This window comes from Prunus persica, chromosome G6 (genome assembly GCF_000346465.2).
Source record: "Prunus persica cultivar Lovell chromosome G6, Prunus_persica_NCBIv2, whole genome shotgun sequence".
Taxonomy (NCBI): domain Eukaryota; kingdom Viridiplantae; phylum Streptophyta; class Magnoliopsida; order Rosales; family Rosaceae; genus Prunus; species Prunus persica.
Genome location: NC_034014.1, coordinates 1,708,877 through 1,730,173, shown reverse-complemented (window position 1 = coordinate 1,730,173; position 21,297 = coordinate 1,708,877). Strand labels below are relative to the sequence as shown.

At 37.5% G+C, this 21,297-nt stretch overlaps 3 protein-coding genes across 3 annotated transcripts; all 3 read right to left on the bottom strand.

Annotated features, from left to right (window-relative positions):
• LOC18775528 (G2/mitotic-specific cyclin S13-7) lies at positions 300-3,123 on the bottom strand. Its single transcript, XM_007206547.2, has 9 exons — positions 3,020-3,123; positions 2,416-2,545; positions 2,271-2,325; positions 1,933-2,175; positions 1,701-1,829; positions 1,370-1,618; positions 1,114-1,275; positions 820-1,001; positions 300-693 (listed from the first exon to the last, which is right to left on the bottom strand). The coding sequence occupies exons 1-9, from the start codon at positions 3,060-3,062 to the stop codon at positions 549-551; spliced, it is 1,338 nt and encodes a 445-aa protein (XP_007206609.2). The 5' UTR covers positions 3,063-3,123; the 3' UTR covers positions 300-548.
• LOC18773524 (G2/mitotic-specific cyclin S13-7) lies at positions 7,394-10,388 on the bottom strand. The gene is made up of 9 exons (XM_007206739.2): positions 10,239-10,388; positions 9,579-9,708; positions 9,417-9,477; positions 9,087-9,314; positions 8,876-9,004; positions 8,543-8,791; positions 8,287-8,448; positions 8,004-8,185; positions 7,394-7,887 (listed from the first exon to the last, which is right to left on the bottom strand). Exons 1-9 carry the CDS (start codon positions 10,279-10,281, stop codon positions 7,740-7,742), a joined length of 1,332 nt encoding a protein of 443 aa, XP_007206801.2. The 5' UTR covers positions 10,282-10,388; the 3' UTR covers positions 7,394-7,739.
• LOC109949804 (histone H3.2) lies at positions 14,127-14,855 on the bottom strand. The gene has a single exon (XM_020566287.1). The coding sequence runs from the start codon at positions 14,746-14,748 to the stop codon at positions 14,338-14,340; it is 411 nt and encodes a 136-aa protein (XP_020421876.1). The 5' UTR covers positions 14,749-14,855; the 3' UTR covers positions 14,127-14,337.

The window sequence follows — 21,297 nt, the reverse complement described above, 5'->3', positions numbered from 1 at the left end:
AATGAGCAAAAACCTTTGGTGGTATTATATTATGCAATTTTAAACAGTAAACTCTCTTTATGATAATTAGAAACTATTCAAAAGTTTTGAAGCAACCAATATAACTTCACGGTAATGATTGGCATTGTACTTTGAACTGGCCTAGTGCTTCTCCCAGCCATCACACCTTATTTATTTATGACTACATCGAAATTGAATGATCTTAATTGAAACTGCATGATCTAAATTGAAATTGCAGCAAGAAAAAGATTGCACCCAGTTTGGTGTTCACAGCAGGCTAAACTTTGAACTGACATCATAGTAACACTAAAATTGGCTTATATTGTTGGATGTTGAAAAAATGACAAAGACATTATCCGAGAGCTAAGGATATACATGACCCAAGAATCAAGATAGACATACTGCATTTTAAAACAACACGGTCAATCTTCTCATACCCAATCTAAACTGCTTGAAGATTACATATGGATGATTACCCAAGAATCTAAACCAGGCATAATGATGCTTTGTCTACAAAAAGTAAACAAGAACACAAAACTCTCATCAGTTCAAGAAGATGAGGACAGAAAACTTTTGGCAGGAGGGATCCGAGCAACAGCAACATGTTCAGGCTTTGAGAACTTCCGATAAACTGCTTGAAGATTACTCTCTGCGGCATTCAAATGAAAGCCAACCAAGAGCTTGGCGCAATCCCTGTTGTATGACAAAGAACACAATCGAACTAGTAAATATAAACCACATCTGTTTCCCCACTCACAGCTACACATACCCGAATATAATTGATAACTGAGGAAGGTTATATACAGAAGAAGACATCACCTTAACTGTTCTTCAGAGTAGCCAGTGTGGTGCTTCAGGGTTTCAGTCCACAAAGGAGCTTTGTTGAGGGTGCAACGTGCAGCATAGACAGCTGCAGCAGCTATCAGAGATGGGGAGTACCGAACAGTAGTTGGATAATGCATAATTCCGAGCTCGGCTAGAAAGAAAACCATATTCTTCACCTGCATTACAAAAAGGTAAGAGAACCACATTAGTATTTGTTACTTACTACAAATAAAGCTTAAAGTATGGTTCAATATCGATATTTATCACAAATCATGGTGAATTAAATACCTCTTCACCAGGTGAAACAGAGGCTTTGATGTATCTAGACAGGAAGACATATGGGGTGGGAACTGTCAGGTACCATTCCAACTTCCCCAGAATTGCTTTCTCCATCAGAAGTATCTGATCACCAGTGTATGCATAGTCTGATAAGCAAACAAAGTCATTGACCTGCATATCAAGAACCCATTTTCAGATTAAAAAAGATACTAGTTAGAAATCAAGTATGAATAATTCATAAAACAACTGAATAAGAGAACATTACCTGTGGGGCCCAGATTTCCTCATATTTGGATGCTATAACCATAGAACTAATACCAACTAACTGAAGTTCCCTCCTAGAAACGATCTTCATTGACAAGTATCGATCAATTATGTTCACAGTCAGGTAGAAGGTTTCAGGCATCAGTTCAAATTTCCTGTGAACTTCGACCAACCAGTCTATGAGGATTGATCTCATCTTTGGGTTTATTTCTGGCTGTGACTCCATGTAATCATGAACTCTGCTGTCATCCTGCACAAGGAAGTTTTCTTTAGTAAGACGAGATAAGAAAAGGGGAAATTTGAAGTGAGGGGAGGAGAGAATAAGAACATACTTCAGTGAGCTTGTAGAATTGGTACAAGTCATCAATGTATTCCACTACTGCCAATTCATCACTAACATCAGCTGAATCAAAATCAACAATCTTTTCCTTTGGCTTGATGTCAACTCCACAAGCCATAGCCTGCAGAAAACATAAATTTAATACCCCAACAAATAAAAGGTAGCATTTCTCTCACAATGTGTTAAAAAGTCATCACAAATACGAAAAGAACGTCTAAACTCACCTTGCTTCGAGCTGTGAGGATTGAAGTTAGAGTCTTGACTTCCTTCCTTGAAGGCCCTTCTATGGGCTTGCATCGGTTCACTTGTTTATCTTTTTCTTCTTCTTCATCAGAACTTATAACCACCAGAGTCTCAGATATTGGCTTTTCAATTGCCTTCTTGGGAGCAACTGCGGCCTTCTTGGCAGGACCACGTTTTCTATTAAGAGCAGCTGCCCTGTCTTCAAGAACCGGCAGTACTGGGTTCTACAAATTCAAAGAGCCAAAAACATGAATAGGTATAAAAACTCCTAGTTTCAAAACTAGAATTTCATGACAAAAAGTGGTAAAAAGGTTATTACCCCGTTCTTTTCTGCTTTAGCTTGTGCCTTGGCTAACAATTGTGCATGAAAGCTTCTGCAAGTCAAGAAATTGTTAGGAATTGCACGTGTAAATTAGAGAGAGAGAGAGAGAGAGAGAGAGAGAGAGAGAGAGAGAGAGAGAAACCTAGTCATAGGGCGAGAAATCTGAACAGGGGGCTTCCCTTCAACAAGATGAGCAGCCTCAAGATTATTACCAATGTCTCCAAGAACACGCCGGTTCCTTCTTTGTGCTTCATTCTTTACTTTGTCATTCCCTTAGAGAAAAACAAACGTGAACATGTAAATTAACAAAACTTGATTTTCTGAATGAAAGAAATACATGAAAAGGACGAAATTAAAAAATTAAAATACAAAGAACCGCCCAAAAAAAATCTGAAATCGCTACAACCACAAGAGAAAACTGTAATCGATCAAATAAGAGAAACCCAGTTGGCACTGACTGAACCCAAACCATAAAGAATCATAGCAGGAAAAATGAAAAGAACAAACAGTAAACCCAACAACCAGAAACTCAATAAATTCTACGTTCCAAATTTAAGAAAAAGAAAACAAATAATTGAAATGATGGAATAATAACCCCAACCCACCAATGATCAGGCCAAGAGAAACCCAAATAACATTATCCCAGAAACATAAACCCAGTATGCTAGAAAAGTACTAAAAACCAAAATGAAATTTAAAAGAATCGTTGTTCTATTCAAAAATCAGAAGCTGGGATCGGTAAATACCTCTGGGTTGTTGTGGAAGAACCACTGCTCTAACGTCCTCCATGGTTGGCAGAGATCTCCTTCTTTTCTCCCTCCCTCTTTCTCTGTTTGCTCTGCGCTTGTGTTTCTTGTTTCGGGAGTCTAAAAGTAAAGCAAAGGGCAATATTTGTAGCTCGAGAACCCACGTTGGCTCCAACGGTCAAATTGTTTATTTGAAATTTCGATCGTTGATTTCGCATACGGCTACGATTGAATTTCAAGATGGGGGTAATTGGCAAGTTACTCCTATTTGGCATTTGCCATACTAGGCCATAAAGAATGTGTTCACGCGCTGGTCTTTTTCATTTTCGTAGGTATATTTAATATAATTTGATATAAAAAATGGTATATATAATATAATTCTATAAACAGAAATAGGAAAAAATGAATATAAAGAAATTTTGGGGTGGTGGAAACTAACGTGGGGATATGTTTTTACATAAATAAAACATTTTTTCAAATTTTAAGGCAAAGTGGGTATTTTCTTTTTCCTTTTATTTTATTTTAAATTTTAAACTTTTTCAATTTTTATTATATATTATTCGTGTTTACTAAATTTTTTCTTTCTTAAGATTTTTTATTTTGATTTTTGATTTTCCAAGTTCTTAAGATTTTGATTTTTGCCAAAACTAGGAAGGGGAAAGGGGAAATTCACACACCCAAGTACCATGAGGGCTTGAACCCATGGCTACTTTGTAACACCCCGACCCCAAATTTAACTATTATTTAATTATTTAATTATTTAAGGGCATTTTGGTCATATTTTTAACCGAAGAGAGTTTGGGGCAGTGACTAGTATTTTTGGATAGGTCGTACTGAGACGAGTTCATAGACACGTAGTGGACTCGAATCGGAGTTGTAACGAGAGAGATATGGTCAAAAGAAGCCCAGTGGCATAATCTTAAATATTTCGAAATAAAATCTAGTTTTTCTCTCTCTCTCTCTCTCTCTCTCTCTCTCTCTCTCTCTCTCCCGCGACCTCTCCCTCTCTCCCGTCAGCTCTCCCTCTCTCTCTTCTCGCAACTCCGGCCACCGGCCACGGCTGTGGACGGGGCCGGTACCAAAATGACCGGGGCGTCGTCCTCTTCCAGCCCCAGCCGTCTCCCGCCTCCAGCCGCCGCGGTTTCGCCGGAAAATGGAGGAGAAGCGGCCGGCGTCGTCCGATCTTCGCCGCCGTCGATCTCCCTCCTCCGGCCACCAAATCCGACGAGCAAGGTATGGTTTCTCACATATTTTTCATGCTCTAGCTGCCTGTTGGGTAGGATTAGATAGATTCTTAGCGTAGACAACCCGATTTTCGAATTGAAAATCGGCCGAACTTCGGCCGCCGTGATCGGCCATTTCCGGCCACTTTTTGGGGTAGGTCCAAGAACAAAAGTGGCTCCAAATAGGGTGTTATACCTAGGGTAGGAGTTTGGAGCCGTGGTTTTGAGATTTTCCGGCGAAGCGTTATCGCTTTGGGCACCCACTCGCTGCCGGCGCGTGGGCACTGTAGAAAAAGTAGCGATGTGTTCCAATGAGATCCTTAGGTTGTCACGAGTGCGTAGGATTTTGCGGATCTCAATTCGGACGTCGTTTGACTATCGAACGGATAATGGCATAGTGTGCGTTATCCGGGTTCGATAGGTTGGGACAGTTGGATGGTCCCAAATTTAATATATGTTAATCTAGGTAATTCTAGGATCGTGTAGGAATTCACGGATCGTGAATCGGAGCCCCGGATGTTCCGAATAATAATTTAAACTTTATATTTTATATTAAACGTCGGATCGTGCGATCGTGAGCAATCCGACCGTCCGGTCTGAACCAAACTGGCAGGACAAGTGTCCTGTACCTGGTAGAACCCATAGGGACCTTCGGATCGGATATTGGAGGTCGTGGGTTCCGCAGGTCCGTTTGACCAGGGTTAGAGTAGTTTAACCCTGGGTTGACCGTGAGTCTCCCGGAGTAATCTTACCTTCCCAGGGGAGATTTTCGGGTGCTAGACTATTGTGAGGGGTTACACAATATTAGAATTAATATTTATTATTATAATTATAATAAGTTGTACAAGGGTACAACAGAGTCTAGAATGTCAGTTTGGAGTGCTATACGCACTACCCTAGATACCTCCTCGGACTTTGGATTCATTACAAGCACCACCAAGTGAAAGTTAGGTCTCACGTGGCGTAGGTTATCCGGCGTTGAGACAGGCCCCATACGTGGCGTTGGTTGTACCTGCGTATGGGGAGCTATGTGACATTGTGTTGAGGTCGCACGTGGCGTAGGTTATCCGGCGTGTCGACAGACCCCATACGTGGCGTTGGTTGTACCGGCGTATGGGGAGATTTGTGATATGATGTTGAGGTCCCGCGTGGCGTAGGTTATCCGGCGTTGGGACAGGCCCCATACGTGGCGTTGGTTGTACCGGCGTATGGGGAGATATTATGATAGTATGACATGGTCACACGTGGCGTAGGTTATCCGGCGTGTTGACAGGCTCCATACGTGGCGTTGGTTGTACCGGCGTATGTGGAGATTATGTGGGATACAAAGAAATGAAATAAGGTATCGCCCCAAGTGTGGAATTGGGGTATAGGGAAGAACTACGTGTGGCTTGATCCCTCAAGGAGGGTACGTAGGCAGCCTAAGGTTATTAGGCGCAGCCGCAGACTAAATATTAGTCATAAATTGTAATTGAACTGTTTGGTAGTCGTTTGAGAAAGTATTGAAAGGCCGAAGGCCATTTGTGTGAATTGCATGAAATTAGATTGTGCATGCTGCCAGTTGGGAATATTAAATGAGTTTTTATGCAGGTATAAATTTTAGGAAATGTCCAATTTATAGGGGAGACTCTGCCGAAATTTCGGCAGGAAGTCTCGGTTTTTAGTAAGTGGGTCTGGCATCGGGGTGATGTCAGGAATTCCAAAGGGTTCGTCTCGGGTTTTGAGAAAATTCGAGGCGAGTCCTTTCACACTTGAGAGCACACTAAGGGGCCATTTACTTACCAAGAATTGGAGAATTTAGGAATCAGAGAAGTAATAAATCAGTATGGGAAAAATCATTCTGATTAAGTTGTTTACTAACCATATGGAATCAACACAGGAATAGAGTTGATTCCCATTGTTATTAGGGAATTTAGGAATCATGGAGGTAATGAATCAGTATGGGAAGAATCATTCTGATTAAGTTGTTTACCAACCATATGGAATCAACACAGGAATAGAGTTGATTCCCATTGTTATTGTTTACTAAGTCTCATGAATCAGAACCTAAACTAATTTGATTACTAAGATGCCCTGCACGTATAAATATATATTTTTCACTTGAATAACTTGTAAAAAAGCAAATTGAATAATATAAGATACTATATGAGTGATGAAAAAAATTAGTATATAAAAATATAAGGAGTATAATGAAGAAAAAAAAAATAATATGACAGTGATAAGAAGCATAACAAGACAAGTAGAGACTAGCAACCAAGGTGAAAAGAAAAAAATTTTGCTTTTTCCAATGGTGATTAATAAACAACCATTGATTTTTATTTATTTATTTTTAAAACAAAACAAAGTGGCTTCAAAGTTTGGTTTCTTCATTTTATGGGATGGAAGAACATAACAAGTGTCAATAGTTTTGTTTTATGTCCATGTCCCTCCATATTGTGGTGCTAAACTAACCAATTTCAAATACTATTTTAATAAAATTAAATAATAATAACCTAAGCATAATCTTGATAATATTAAAGTGACGTGAGTTTTTATTTTGTCTAGGATTTGAGGTGTTTTGTAATTATCTTAAAGTGGTAAGGGTATTTTTAGAAGGTAGGGAAAAATGGAATGGGAATCAGATCAACTACCCCTCCTTATTTGATCCAATTCCTCGTCTTGAGGGGATGTGATTACAGATTTTGAGGTGGGACCCACACATTTTTTCATTCCTAAGACAATTTTGTGATTTTGATTAGGGTTAAGTGGTCTTTATCATTTTTAGGTATATTGTATTATTTTACAATCAATGGTTTTGACATGTGTTAAATTATTTTAATATTTCTTTATACATTTTTGTTGAAACTTTGTCAATATTTTAAGGAGAAGCTGGTCCTCAATTTTAAGAAGTCAAGTCTTGCTCTATTTTAAATTTATTATGTAAACAGAAATAAGAGAAGAAAAAGAATGAAAAGTAAGAAAAGAGGGAAAAGTGCGTATTTTGTTTTTATTTTAAACATTTTCAATTTTTACTAGGATGTAATGCGAAGTTGCATTATTGCTGCTTGCATACACACTTCAAGTAATTTCTCATTTGGTTCATTTCAGACAAAAGTCTCTCTCACATGCAACATGGAAATTAATACTGTAGAAGGAACATTACTTTTCAGTATTTCGTCTACTCCAATCAATTGTTTTCTAATGCATTAATATTTTTGATTTCTATCCAAATCCAAGTAAGAAACTCCTTACAAAGAATACAAAGAATAGAGCTTGCAGCAATTGGACCATTAGCCTCTGCAGCTGATCTTATCTATCTAATACACAATCTGAATCAGCAGAAACGTAACTATGTTTTGTATTTTAGAACAATACGGTTGTGAGAATCTTCTCATACTCATTACTCAATCTAAAAACACCACTAGCACATATGGAAATATGGGCACATATGGGGATATGGGTGCTTTTGTCTACAAAAAGTAAACAAGACTCAACATAAACACAACACTTGAATCAGCTCAAGAAGAAGATGAGGACTGAAAACTCTTGGCCGGAGTGAAAAGAGCAACGGCACCATGTTCAGGCTTCGAGAATTTCCGATAAACTGCTTGAAGGTTGCTTTCTGCAGCTTTCAAGTGAAAGCCCACCAGGAGTTTGGCGCAATCCCTGTTGTATGACAAAAGAACACAACACTTCACAATTAGTAAATATTGACTGCAAATATGCTAATTATAATTTATAACTGAAGAGGGTTATAACTTATGTATAGAAGAAGACATTACCTTAACTGTTCTTCAGAGAAGCCAGTGTGGTGCTTCAGAGTTTCAGTCCAGAAAGGAGCTTTGTTGAGGGTGCAACGTGCAGCATAGACAGCTGCAGCAGCTATCAGGGATGGAGAGTACCGAGTAGTAGTTGGATAATGCATAATTCCGAGCTCAGCTAGAAAGAAAACCATATTCTTCACCTGCATTACACAAACGTAAGAGAATCAAATTAGTATATGTTACTTCACTAAAAATAGAGCTTAAAATATGCATGGTTATATTGTCATGGTGAAATAAGTACCTCTTCACCAGGTGAAACAGAGGCTTTGATGTATCTAGACAGGAAGACATATGGGGTAGGAACTGTCAGGTACCATTCCAACTTCCCCAGAATTGCTTTCTCCATCAGAAGTATCTGATCACCAGTGTATGCATAGTCTGATAAGCAAACAAAGTCATTGACCTGCATATCAAGAACCCATTTTCAGATTAAAAAATATAGAAGTTTGAAATCAACTATGAATAATTCATAAAACAACTGAATAAGAGAACATTACCTGTGGGGCCCAGATTTCCTCATATTTGGATGCTATAACCATAGAACTAATACCAACTAGCTGAAGTTCCCTCCTAGAAACGATCTTCTTTGACAAGTATCGATCAATTATGTTCACAGTCAGGTAGAAGGTTTCAGGCATCAGTTCAAATTTCCTGTGAACTTCTACCAACCAGTCTATGAGGATTGATCTCATCTTTGGGTTTATGTCTGGCTGTGACTCCATGTAATCATTAACTCTGCTGTCATCCTGCACAAGGAAGTTTTCTTTGGTAAGAGAAGTGATAGGAAAAGGGGAAATTTGAAGTGAGGGGGGAAGAGAACAAGAACATACTTCAGTGAGCTTGTAGAACTGGTACAAGTCATCAATGTATTCCACCACAGCCAATTCATCATTAACATCAGCTGAATCAAAATCAACAATCTTTTCCTTTGGCTTGATGTTAACTCCACCAGCCATAGCCTGCAGCAAACAAAAATTAAATACCCCAACAAATAAAAGGAAGCAATTCTCTCTCAATATGCTAGAAAATCAACAAACTTACCTTGCTTCGAGCTGTGAGGATCGAAGTCAGAGTCTTGACTTCCTTCCTTGAAGGCCCGTCTACTGGCTTGCATTGGTTCACTGGTTTATCCTTTACTCTTTCATCAGAACTTATAACAACCACAGTCTCAGATTTTGGCTTTTCAATTGCCTTCTTGGGCGCTACTACCACTGCCGCCTTCTTGGCAGGACCTCGTTTTTTATCTTCAACAACCGGCAGCACAGGGTTCTACAAATTTAAAAAGCCGAATACCATGAACAATTAACTTCAAGATTCAAAACTGATATTCATTATATAAAGAGATAAAAAGCAGTGGTTCAAGATTATTACCACATGATTCTTTTCTGCTTGTGCTTGTTGTGCCTTTGCTAACAGTTGTGCATGAAAACTTCTGCAAGTCAAGAACAACTTGTTAGTAATTTCGCCTCTGTGTGTGTGTGTGTGTGTGTGTGAGAGAGAGAGAGAGAGAGAGAGAGAGAGAGAGAAATAAACCTAGTTATGGGGCGAGAAATCTGAACAGGGGGCTTCCCTTCAACAATACGACCAGCCTCAAGATTATTACCAATGTCTCCAAGAACACGCCGGTTCCTTCTCTGTGCTTCATTCTTGACTTTGTCATTTCCTATAAGAAAAACAAACATGAACATATAAATAAATAAAAAACCTTGATTTTCTGAATGAAAGAAATACATGAAAATGGCCGAAATCAAGAAATTAAAATACAAAAAACCCCCAAAAGAAATCTGAAATCGCTACAACCCAATCAATCAAAGAAGAGAAACCCAGTAAACCCAAAAACCAGAAACCCAATCAATTCTGCGTTCCAAATTTACAAATAGGGAAAGAAACAGAAAAGGGCAGATCCAAATAATAATAAAAACTGAAATGATGAAATAAAATTTGGGAAAAAATAAATCTTGCACTGATGTAGATGAATAACCCCAACCCACCAATGATCAGGGCAAGAGAAACCCAGATAAAACAACATCGAAAGCTCTCAGAAATAAAAATGATGAATGCTATAAAAACCCATGGCATTATCGCAGAAACATAAACCCAATATGCTAAACGAAGAAAAGTACCAAAACCCAAAATGAAATTTGAAAGAATCGTTGTTCTAATAAAAAATCAGAAGGTGGGTTCGGCGAATACCTCTGGGTTGTTGTGGAAGAACTGCTGCTCTAGCGTGCTCCATGGTTTGCTGAGATCTGTAGCCTTGTAGGGTTTCTGGATCCAATAAATTCACCCCAAGGAAAGTCTCCTTCTTTTCTCTCTCTATTTCTCTGTTTGCTCTGCGCTTTGCGTTTCTTGTTTCATGAGTCTAATAGCAAAGCAAAGGGCACTATTTGAAGCTCCCGAACCGACGTTAGCCCCAACGGTCGAAATTTCAACCCCAACGGTCATATTTTCTTATTTGAAATCCGGACCGTTGGATTTTGCAAACGGCTAAGATTCATTTTCAAGCAGGGTTTAAAATCGTGGTGTAATTGGTAAGTTTCCTATTTGGCATTTGCCAAATGACACACCAACAACCTTGGCTGTTTTTCCATATAACCCACATCAAAATTGACATGTCTCGTCTGGCAGATTACAAACGTATCTCTTTTTTCTTTTTTTTCCTTTTTCTAGTTTTGATTGTTTTATTTTTAATTCTGTGTTTCACTTGACATGACAATTCTACTACGGGGATTCACGAATTTATTTATTTTTGGTTTCTAAAAATTAATTAAACGATGTAATCAACTTCCCATATGATTTGAATGACAATAAAAAAAAATAGAAAATTAGTTAAATAAACATTCCTAGACATAAAACTATAAATAAATCCTAAACTATTTAATGTATATAAACACACCCAAAATAAACCAAAAAATCAACAATTGTATATTTTTTTTAATTTAATTAATACAATGAAATACCTTTATTACCCTTTTTAGCATTAAATTAATTTTGGATCTTATTTAAAATCTATAGAATGCAGAGAACATAAAAATTCGACAAAACCACTCCCTGAGGTTTGAAGCCTGAAGCCCCTCTCCTCGAGTTTTTATCAAAAATAGCCAAAATTTAATCTTCAAATTCATAAATGTCAGTTTTTCAAAAAACTTTCAAATATAGCCAAAAACTCACTTAAATTGACCCAAATGCCCTCTAAATTAAAACCTAACAAAAAAGCATGCTCTTCCAAGCCGTACCTAGAGCACAAGCCTCACCCTCCACCCAGCCTACCCTCAAACACAAGGACACTGCCTCTCGCCAATCACCCTTAATGGAAAGCAAAGTTAATATAGACAAGTTTGTGTTGTGGGAAGATAGTCTATGAACAGCGAGGGCCTTGCAATTTTTCTTGACCTTTTGTGCTGAGGGAAGGCAGCAACACATATGATGGTTTGCAAGAAAGTTTAACCCCTGTTATCATATGCAGACTAGCAGTATTTATGATACGAATTTTGCAAGAAAATTCAACTTTTTTTTCTTAATTAAAAATTATTATGTCAAGAAACTGACTTTAACTTTTTTTATTGTAAAAAACTCCCAAACCCACCGAATCAAGCCATAGCCGCAGAGATGATTTTTATTGCTTGGATTTATGAAAACATCAGCTGTTCCTATTCTTCTTCTTTTTGGTAATTACATTGTCATTTTTATGATAGGATTCATAGGCATGATTAAGTTGACGAAGCCAATCTTGTTTTTGTGCTCCTGCTATTTTCGGTTTTAGCTTTTAGGTGTAATTGAGTTATAATTTAGAAGGCGTTTGGGTCAATTTAAGTGAGTTTTTTGCTATATTTGAAACGATTTTAAAAAACTGACATTTATGAATTCATGGGTTAAATTTTGGCTATTTTTGACAAAAACTCCCTCTCCTCCTTCAAACCCTCATCTCTCCTATGTTCCTATCCCTTCTTCCCTCTGCCTTCAAAGTAAACCAAACAGTCTCAAAGCCATGGACCAACACAAGGCCAACGAAACTTTAACAGATCAGCTGGTGAGGCAGCTCCTCCTTTGGAATTTAGTACCCATCTATGCTCTTGTTCTACAACAGATCTGTCCCGAAGGCTTCTAATGTCAGACCTCAATCTCTCTAGTGCTTCGCATATATTAATCCCACACGCCTTCTTCTTCTCAATGACGTTTTTTTTATCTCCTATTTAACCCGGTTAGTTAAGATTCTTCCTCTTTGTTAGCACAAAAGTTTCATTTATTAACCTATACAACTGGGAATGCTAAGCTTTTCTGCGAGAGATCTGTACTAGAATCTATTTGTGAGGTATTAAGTTGAAATCAGTCTTCACCTTTTGTTGTCCACCTCGTGCAGGAGTATGGGGATCACTGAAGCATTGTGGGTGCATATGGGGCTCCAAAACGGCTTCAAGAACAACTTGAGGTATGCAATTGGAAGACACAGATTGGCTTCTCTATCTTCTGTTTAGAATGTGTAACAACTGTTTGCTTGTTGGGAGCTGGGTAGGGTGTAAAGAATCAATGTAATTTACATCTTGAGAGTTCAGCTTTGTTTCTTGTTTAAATGAGTTTTATTGAATAACAATTTAAATATTCTGCTGATGATTCCATGCCTCTCTCTCTCTCTCTCACACACACACATATGGTTTGTTTGTTTAAATCTTGGCAGCTTTGAATGTCAGGACTTGCAACTATTATTGAGATGGAGTCATTCTCTGTATTTTTATCATTGTTGAGTATTGATTTTGAGTGGTATGGAGTTGTACATTTTTATCGTACCTATTATGCAAATGAAATGATGTAGTTGTTAATTTCCAGTAAGTGGTATGAACAGTTATTATATTGTTCATACTCTGCAATTGAATTGATTTTTAAAATATATGATTAACAGTATACTTTTATGACATAGTATTAACAGATTTTCAGTAACAAAGCATGCTCTATATTTTGCTCTATATATAGCTGTGCACTTGAAGTTTATGATATGCATAATGTATTTTTATTAGGAAGATAGTTTTATGACAGAGTATTAACAGTGTAATTTTTTTTTTCTTGTAGAGGTATTTCCTTTTGCCTTTGCGATTGTTTCTGGTGAAACTATGGACAATTGGAGGTGATTTCTGCAAAGGATATCGAATGTCTTGCGGGGCTTTTTCGGATTTTTTGTATGAAATGGTGTTAACAATGTACTTCTATGACATGATATTAACAATGTACTTCTATGACATGATATTAATAATGTACTTCTATGACATGATATTAATAATGTACTTCGGGCTTACTAGGCTTATTTTGGGTTTTGTTTTAGTTTTTTGTGTTGGGCTTATTTTAAGTTTATCAATGGCAGTCATGTAATTTATAGGAATTTCAACACTTATTTTTTATGTAATAAATAAATTTTGAGTGTGTTTCTAAAGTGCATTTCATATTCGGTTTTTTTTATATATAATTTCAGCTCCTATTTTGAGTATATTAGTGAAGCTCCCAAAAAAAAAAGCAAAAAATTTCACAAATATGTGGGCCTTTAGTTTTGTTTGTTTTGGGCCCTTACCAAATGCTTTTAAGTCCAATATTTTTTCTCTTTTGTTGCATAGTGGAATTGAACCCCTCATTGAAACCCCCTCACCCACAGGAGCTCTATAGAGAAGAGGATTTGGTTATGGATTCAATAAAGGGTTCAATCCAACTATTCAATCATTAAAAAAATTCAAGTTCAATATTTTCTCTCTTGTTAAATAGTTAGATTGAACCCCTCATTAAATCCCCTCACCTACAACCCCCTCATTATAACATTTCCCCCACACCCACAACCCCTTATTATCACATTTCCATTACTTGTACGCTTAGAAAAGTCAAATCTTTTGGGATAATTTCTGGGTTCAGGCCCATCTACATTTCATGTCATCCAACGAACACCCAATAATAATCCCAATTTGAGTGAAAATGAACCCTTTTGTTTGGCCACATTTTGACATGTTTAAGCCCAAAACGTAATCATATATGCAAATATCAATTGGCAATACAAGGAGAGATTTAAATAGGAAATGCAAAGACAAATAACAATTGAAACAAGAATTCAGCAATATCAACACAAATCCAACTAGCCATTAGATTTCAAATCCATATTACGCCCCTGCATTACACAAACCCAACTGAATGGTTCAACGACTTGTCGTCACAGCACAACCAAAACAAAGACCAAGGCATAAAGCAAACATCTACAACTAACTACATGCCGTTTAAACATCATAGACTAGATAATTCCTAAATTGCTCTCTGAATCTCCTCAAGCCCTCTCGCCTCTGATCCGACGAGCGAGCTGGATGTCCTTGGGCATAATGGTGACTCTCTTGGCATGAATGGCGCAGAGATTGGTGTCCTCGAACAGACCCACCAAGTAGGCTTCCGCCGCCTCCTGCAGCGCCGCCACGGCGCTGCTTTGGAACCGGAGATCGGTCTTGAAATCCTGAGCGATCTCCCTCACAAGCCTTTGAAATGGAAGCTTGCGGATCAGGAGCTCAGTGCTCTTCTGGTACTTTCTGATCTCTCTCAGAGCCACAGTTCCTGGCCTGAAACGGTGAGGTTTCTTCACCCCTCCGGTCGCCGGGGCTGACTTACGGGCAGCCTTCGTGGCCAGCTGCTTACGTGGCGCTTTGCCTCCGGTCGACTTACGGGCAGTCTGCTTAGTACGAGCCATTTGGAGTTGGTCTTGATGTGAAAGATGGAAGGATTTGGGTGTTTGGTTAGCGAGAAAATGAGAGAAAAAGGAGGCCAATATGAATTTGTGAATTGGGGAGGTTTTGATGAGTTTTATTTATAGAGTGAGAGTGTGGAGAAGCGGCGGGGTTTGAAATTTTGGTCAAATTTTGAAAGTTTTGGATCGGTGGATATGGAGCGTTGATTCGTATTGTTATCAACGGTGGATATTATTTTTTGTAGGTTGTTAGGGATAGCGATCCGTGTGCACTGTAAGTGGACCAATAAAATTGGTTTATTCTAGCGGCAACGGAATATTTTCACTCCTTTTCAATTTTCGAGTTGGCGGGTCAAGTATTCGAGTGTGGATTGAACAGTAAGGATCAATGAAAGTTGGGCTTCCTTTCAAAAAAAACATACGAAATTTGGGCTTCATTCCCTAAAAAATGAACAATCAAAGTAGCCCGATGTGTTTCACTTTGGGGTTTCAAACTTTTATTTTTACACAACAGTATTCTAACTACTTTAATCTACGAGAAGGGAAATTGAATATAGTGCATAGGAGAGTGGACACACTGCCTTTCACCAACTGATCTAACTCACATCTGCAAATGACTTTTGAATTTCAGACGAACATGGTCTCTTCTTTGTCTTTAAATTACATTCATGAGTCATGGCATAGATAGTTTCTTTTGTTTTTCTTGGTCAAGCACCCAACTAATCATGCCAATTGCCAAGTAATTTTGATATGCTTATGCTTAGGAAGTTAGACAGTAAATTTCAAGCCATGGAGTGGAACCCACAAAGTTAAGCAGCATAATATTGTTCTGCATGATGCACCTCATTCATTACCCCATCTCAAAAATATGCTTCAAAGTGCAACTTCATGGTGGCTATCTAGACTAATTTTATAAGCAATACTTTTTTTTTTCCTTTATAATCCTCTTCTTATTATTATGGCACCACCAATTTTTTTTTAATGTGGATCAAACCCTAGTTCTCAATTTAGCTGAGACTTTTTAATGGCACAAGTTTGACTTTTATGCTTTCAATTACTCACAAAAACCATTTTTGAATGCGTCTTGTAGAACGCAAACAAGCCAATAGTGACAAAGATCACTGCTTGCACCAAAGCATTTAAGATTATTTAATGAAAGAGTTTCTCAAGATGCCGACCAAAGCATCAGTTGCCTCATACGCACAAACAAGAGATTGCCATTAACATGTCCAACAAGAATACATCAAACGTTGTTATTTTGGTTAAACAAATTGTCTTGGACACTGGAAGTCAAGCTGTCCTACTAAAAAATTTCATTGGTCAGAAAAGAAGAACAATAGAAGACATGAAAAATTATAGAAATGATTTGAGTCGATTGTCGATGACTTTAATGGATATGGTATTCGATGATTTTAAGCGGAAGATTAAACAATGGCATAATAAAGAGTACAATGTAAAATTTGATGTTCATATAGATTGTTTCACTGTTAGCTCATGTAACTTGGTGCCACGGCTTTTGAACTACCATATGCCTTGTGCTTTCTGCTAAAATATGAGAACTACGAGAGAATATTTGTTTGTAAGAATTTTCTATGTATTCATCTCTTTGTAGAAGATCATATTTATAATATAAAAGAGCCTTAGTGGCCAAGTAAATAATAAATTCCTATTTCTATTTACTGTAGGAAATTTGGAATTAAAGTAAATTAATTACAATTAAAATAGGAATCCATGATGTGTAAGGAAAATAAGTCAATGATCCACAATTCAAGCCAACACTCCCCCTCACGTTGGTGCATAGATGTCGCCAATGCCCAACTAATCCAGTGAATTGTGGAACGCTCTACTGGAAATCGCCTTTGTTAAAATATCTGTCAATTAATCCTCAAATTACACGAAAGGAAACTGAATTACTTTAACCTCGGGATTCTATTTCATGAAGTGTCGATCCACCTCAACATGTTTAGTGCGATGATGTTGAACTGGATTCTGTGCAATAGTTATAGCAGCCTTGTTGTCACAAAAGAGATTCATTGTGGATGTAGGTTTATATCCAAGTTCAGTAAACAACTTTCTTAACCAAAGGAGCTCACAAATCCCTTTAATCATGCCTCTGAACTTGGCTTCTGCAGTGGATAAAGCTACTACCTTCTGTTTCTTGCTCCTCCATGTCACCAAATTACCTCCCACGAATGTGAAGTAACCCGATGTGGCTTTTATATCTATTATACACTACCTGCCCAATCTGCATTTGAATAACCATCAATATTCATATGACCATGTTTTGAGAACATAAGTCCCTTTTTCTAGGTGCAAACTTCAAATATCTAAGTATCCAAAGAACTGCATTTATGTGGTCTTCACTTGCAAAATGCATAAATTGACTTACAACGCTCACTGCATAAGCAATGTCTGGTCCCTTGGTATCTTTATTTGTTAGTTGGAACTTGATCTGGGTATTCTCCAAAATGATGATTTTGAACAATACGAGTGTTCACAGGTTTGCAATCTAGCATCCCTCTGTTTGTCAACGAGTCCAAGACATATTTCCTTTGAGAGATAAATATGTCTTGCTGTGATTGGGCCACCTCAATCTCCAAGAAATACTTGAGTCCACCTAGATCATTCATCTTAAACTCAGTAGCCAAATAGTCTTGTAGCTTAGATATTTCATGTTTATCATTCCCAGTAATAATCATATCATAAACATAGATTATCAAAGTTGTTACCTTTCCTTTATGATGTTTCAAGAATAAAGTATTATCTGAGTTACTCTGTTTGAAACCATTGTTCTTCATTGCCATGGTGAACCATCCAAACCATGCTCGTGGTCACTGTTTCAATCTGTACAATGCCGTTTGTAATCTATATACTTTTCCAGTTTGACTAGTATTATATCCACGAGGAATGTCCATATACACCTCCTCCGTGAGTTCACTATGCAAGAAATCATTCTTTACATCAAATTGGGGTAGTGGCCAATCTAAATTAGCTACAAGGGAAAATAAGACTCTGACGGTCTTCAATTTTGCAACTGGTGCAAAGGTGTCCTCATGGTCTATACCATAGGTCTGTGTGTACCCTTTTGCTACAAGTCTTGCCTTATATCGTTCGATAGATCCATTAGCATTGTGTTTTATAGTAAACACTCATCTACATCCGACAATTTTTCCTTGTGGTATAGTCTCCAGTGTCCAAGTCTAATTTTTCTCAAGAGTTTTCATCTCATTTTTATAGCTTGGACCCACTTAGGATCTTTCAATGCTTCAGAAACCTTAGTTGGAATATGGATAGCAAACAACTAATGCACAAAATCCTTGAGTGAGTCAGACAGCTTCTCAGTGGATACATGATTTGCAATTGGATACTTGGATGTCTTGCTAATATCAGTTAAATAACAGTTTGGTGGCTTCCTGCCATTTTTCCTGGAAGGTAATTGATATCCAATAGATTTATCAGTGCAAAACAATTGAATAACGGTCTGGGGTTCTATAGAGACAAGAGCAGCATGACCGGAACTACTAGCAATTTCTCTGAGCTTGCGAATGCGGAGTTCCGCCCACCATTTAGGATAACCATTCAACTTAAAGCAGGTGTCGCGTGTACTTTCATCAGTTGGAGCCTTGGACGGGAGGGTGTGATGGTTTTAGGAGGTGGTGCATCAGCAGCAGTAGCATATGACTGGAATTGAAAGTGGGCCTTAATAAAGGAATTATGGGACTGTCATGTGCGATCGGTTGGCCCTAATCAAGGAGCACTCTTAGCAGCTAAGCCAGGGCTAGTGGGTGTAGATGAACCCATCATCATAGCTTGTCAAACATCAAGGCTATCCAAAAATATGTAAACTTGATCTTCCTGCTGAATATCATTATAGCGTCGAATATCACATTCATACACCATCATATTTGGTCGATGGAAATCAATCTCTCTCTATAAACTTTGGAGAGTATTGTAATAAGTTTCAATGGAGCCACTAGCTTGTCGCATATGAGAGACTTGTCGTTTTAGATCATACACCTGAGAGGTTTCAGTGCCATCATAGTAAGTCGTGGCAATTGCATCCCACAATACTTTTGCTGTCAGAAAGCGAATGAAATTGCCAATCAAGCTCTGCTCCAGATACTTGATGAGCCATCCCTTCACGATGGAGTTCTCGGTGTGCCAGCGGGGAAACGTTGGAGCGGTCGCAGGAGCTTGTAGAAGATTGCCATTAATATAACCAAATTTGTCTTTGCTAGAGATATACATCTCGACAACTTGGGACCATATGGCATAGTTGGTGCCATCCAACTTGATGTCGATATGTTCAATGGAAGGTTCATAGGTAATCGTTGTTAGGATCGTCGTCTGAGTTGGGTTCGGGGTCTAAGTTGGGTTCGGGGTCATCTTGGTAGGATCCTGATTTAAGATCAGGTTCAAGGTTTGAGTCTACATGTTCAGAAGTTGAGCCATTTGGGCACTCAACTCGGCTATAGTTGGTTGAGAATGAGAGGAGGAAGTAGTGGAGTTACTGTCATAAGGATTAGGAGAGTCATCCTCCCTCATGGTAGCAGCTAGGGTTTAGAATCTAAAGTCAGCAATCCCAAGATCACCTATATGATACTATGCTAAAATATGAGAATAATAAGAGAATATTTGTTTGTAGGAATTTTCTGTGTATTCCTCTCCTTTTAAGAGGTCATATTTATAATACAATAGAGCCTTAGTGGCCAAGTAAATAATAAATTCATATTTATATTTATAGTAGGAAATAAGGTATTAAAGTAAATCAATTACAATTATAATAGGAATCCTTGGTGTGTAAGGAATCCTACGTGTATTAAACATGAGAAATACGTGCATACGTGTATAATACATTATTAAACTTGAAAATGCTAAAATCTTTATACAGGTAATAGCTTTGGAAAAGTAAAAAAATCAAAAAGGGATAATAGATACTCGAGTAATGGCCTAATAATAACGGATAGGGCTCTTGCACCATGGAGAAATTTGATTAAGACACCCAAATAATAATTAAAATATAAGTACTAATTAAAGTAATTCAAAAAAGCTAAGATATTGCTCAATTACATATATTCAATTAAAGAAGTAGGCCAAAAAAGAAAGGTAAAGAAACTAATTTTTTTTACATGTTAAAACAAATTTTCTTCTTAAAACGTATAGCCGCACGGCTATACTATATATTTAAAAAACGACGCCCCCAGCGCATAGGTGCCACGTGTCAAACCTATTTTTAAAAAATTCGAGTATAGCCGCACGGCTATACTATTTCTTAAAGAAAATTCAGAGAGAATCCAGTATAGCCGCGCGGCTATACTCGTCATATGGGCTACGCGCCACGTGTCAAACAGGTACAGCCGGTCGGCTGTACTATTTTTAATTTAAAATTCAAAAAACGAGTATAGCCGCGCGGCTATACTATTTTTTAAAAACAATTAGGGAAAAACTGAGATTTTTTTGTTAAATATATATTATTTTTATTCAATAATATGTTAGAGTTATGTGTATAATATGTGAATTTTGTGTCTTACTGAAATTTTTGTGAGAAATAAGTGTATTAAACATGAGAAATACGTACGTATACGTACGTGTATAATACATTATTAAACATGAAAGTGCAAACGATGATTGCTATAAGCAAAATAAGCTGTATTGAAGGAACTATATTGAAGTCTCAATCCCACCAAATCCATGCTCAATATATATTCAACGTAAGTGATGGCTTTTTTTCGTGACACCTGGTAATACCAGTGAAGTTGTACTGCTATTAGGAACATAATAATAATCGTTTAAACATGTTTTGGACATTGGAGAATGCTTAAATATCTGTACATCATGTCAGCCATGGCACTGACTAACCAACTTCGAGTGACTAGAAATTTGTGATCTAATTTACAACGACAAACGTTAGCATTTATGAAAAAATGTGAATATATATCTGCTGCACATTTGTAACAAATGCCAGAATTTTTTGGTTGATTATTATGGATGAATGGCTTTTTTTATTATTATTCTTTTACAGTACGAATATTTTTTTTCTTCACAATTTTCTTATACACACCATGAAAGTCTTCAAAGGCTAATGCCTAACCTTACGGGACATGACTATTCTTAAGACTTTCGCCATACAAAAGACTGTAAAAGACTTCATAGGAAACTCATCTAACTTACAAGAATATATCTCTAGGCTCATCCCTCACTGCTGTGAATGCTAACTCTTTCTTACCCTCACTATCTGGGGAGTTTTGTTTCCACTTATCCTTAAATCATTTGATATTTTAAAGAACCAATAGCGACAAAGTTCATTGCACATGAAAGAGGCTAACAAGGGCAGAGACAGAAAGCTTTGAAAACAATGAAAAATATGTGTGGAATGATCCAAAAAGACAATTCTCCATATCTGTCCATACACCCTGCAGTTGAACGAAATCATTATTTAGTTAAACAGATTCTTAGTACGCGGAACAAAGATTCAATTTGTACATACAAACAGCAAGAGAAATCATAACATAGAACATTTGAATTTTTTTTGTATATCAAGGGAGGACTGCA

Coding starts and splice junctions, on each gene's coding strand:
- LOC18775528 (XM_007206547.2), bottom strand. CDS start 3,062: ATGGAGGACGTTAGAGCAGTGGTTCTTCCACAACAACCCAGAG. Junction 1,619..1,700: donor AATTCTACAAGCTCACTGAA/GTATGTTCTTAT, acceptor TTCCTTGTGCAG/GATGACAGCAGAGTTCATGA. Junction 694..819: donor TACTCTGAAGAACAGTTAAG/GTGATGTCTTCT, acceptor GTCATACAACAG/GGATTGCGCCAAGCTCTTGG.
- LOC18773524 (XM_007206739.2), bottom strand. CDS start 10,281: ATGGAGCACGCTAGAGCAGCAGTTCTTCCACAACAACCCAGAG. Junction 8,792..8,875: donor AGTTCTACAAGCTCACTGAA/GTATGTTCTTGT, acceptor TTCCTTGTGCAG/GATGACAGCAGAGTTAATGA. Junction 8,186..8,286: donor CTGTTTCACCTGGTGAAGAG/GTACTTATTTCA, acceptor TGTGTAATGCAG/GTGAAGAATATGGTTTTCTT.
- LOC109949804 (XM_020566287.1), bottom strand. CDS start 14,748: ATGGCTCGTACTAAGCAGACTGCCCGTAAGTCGACCGGAGGCAAAGCG.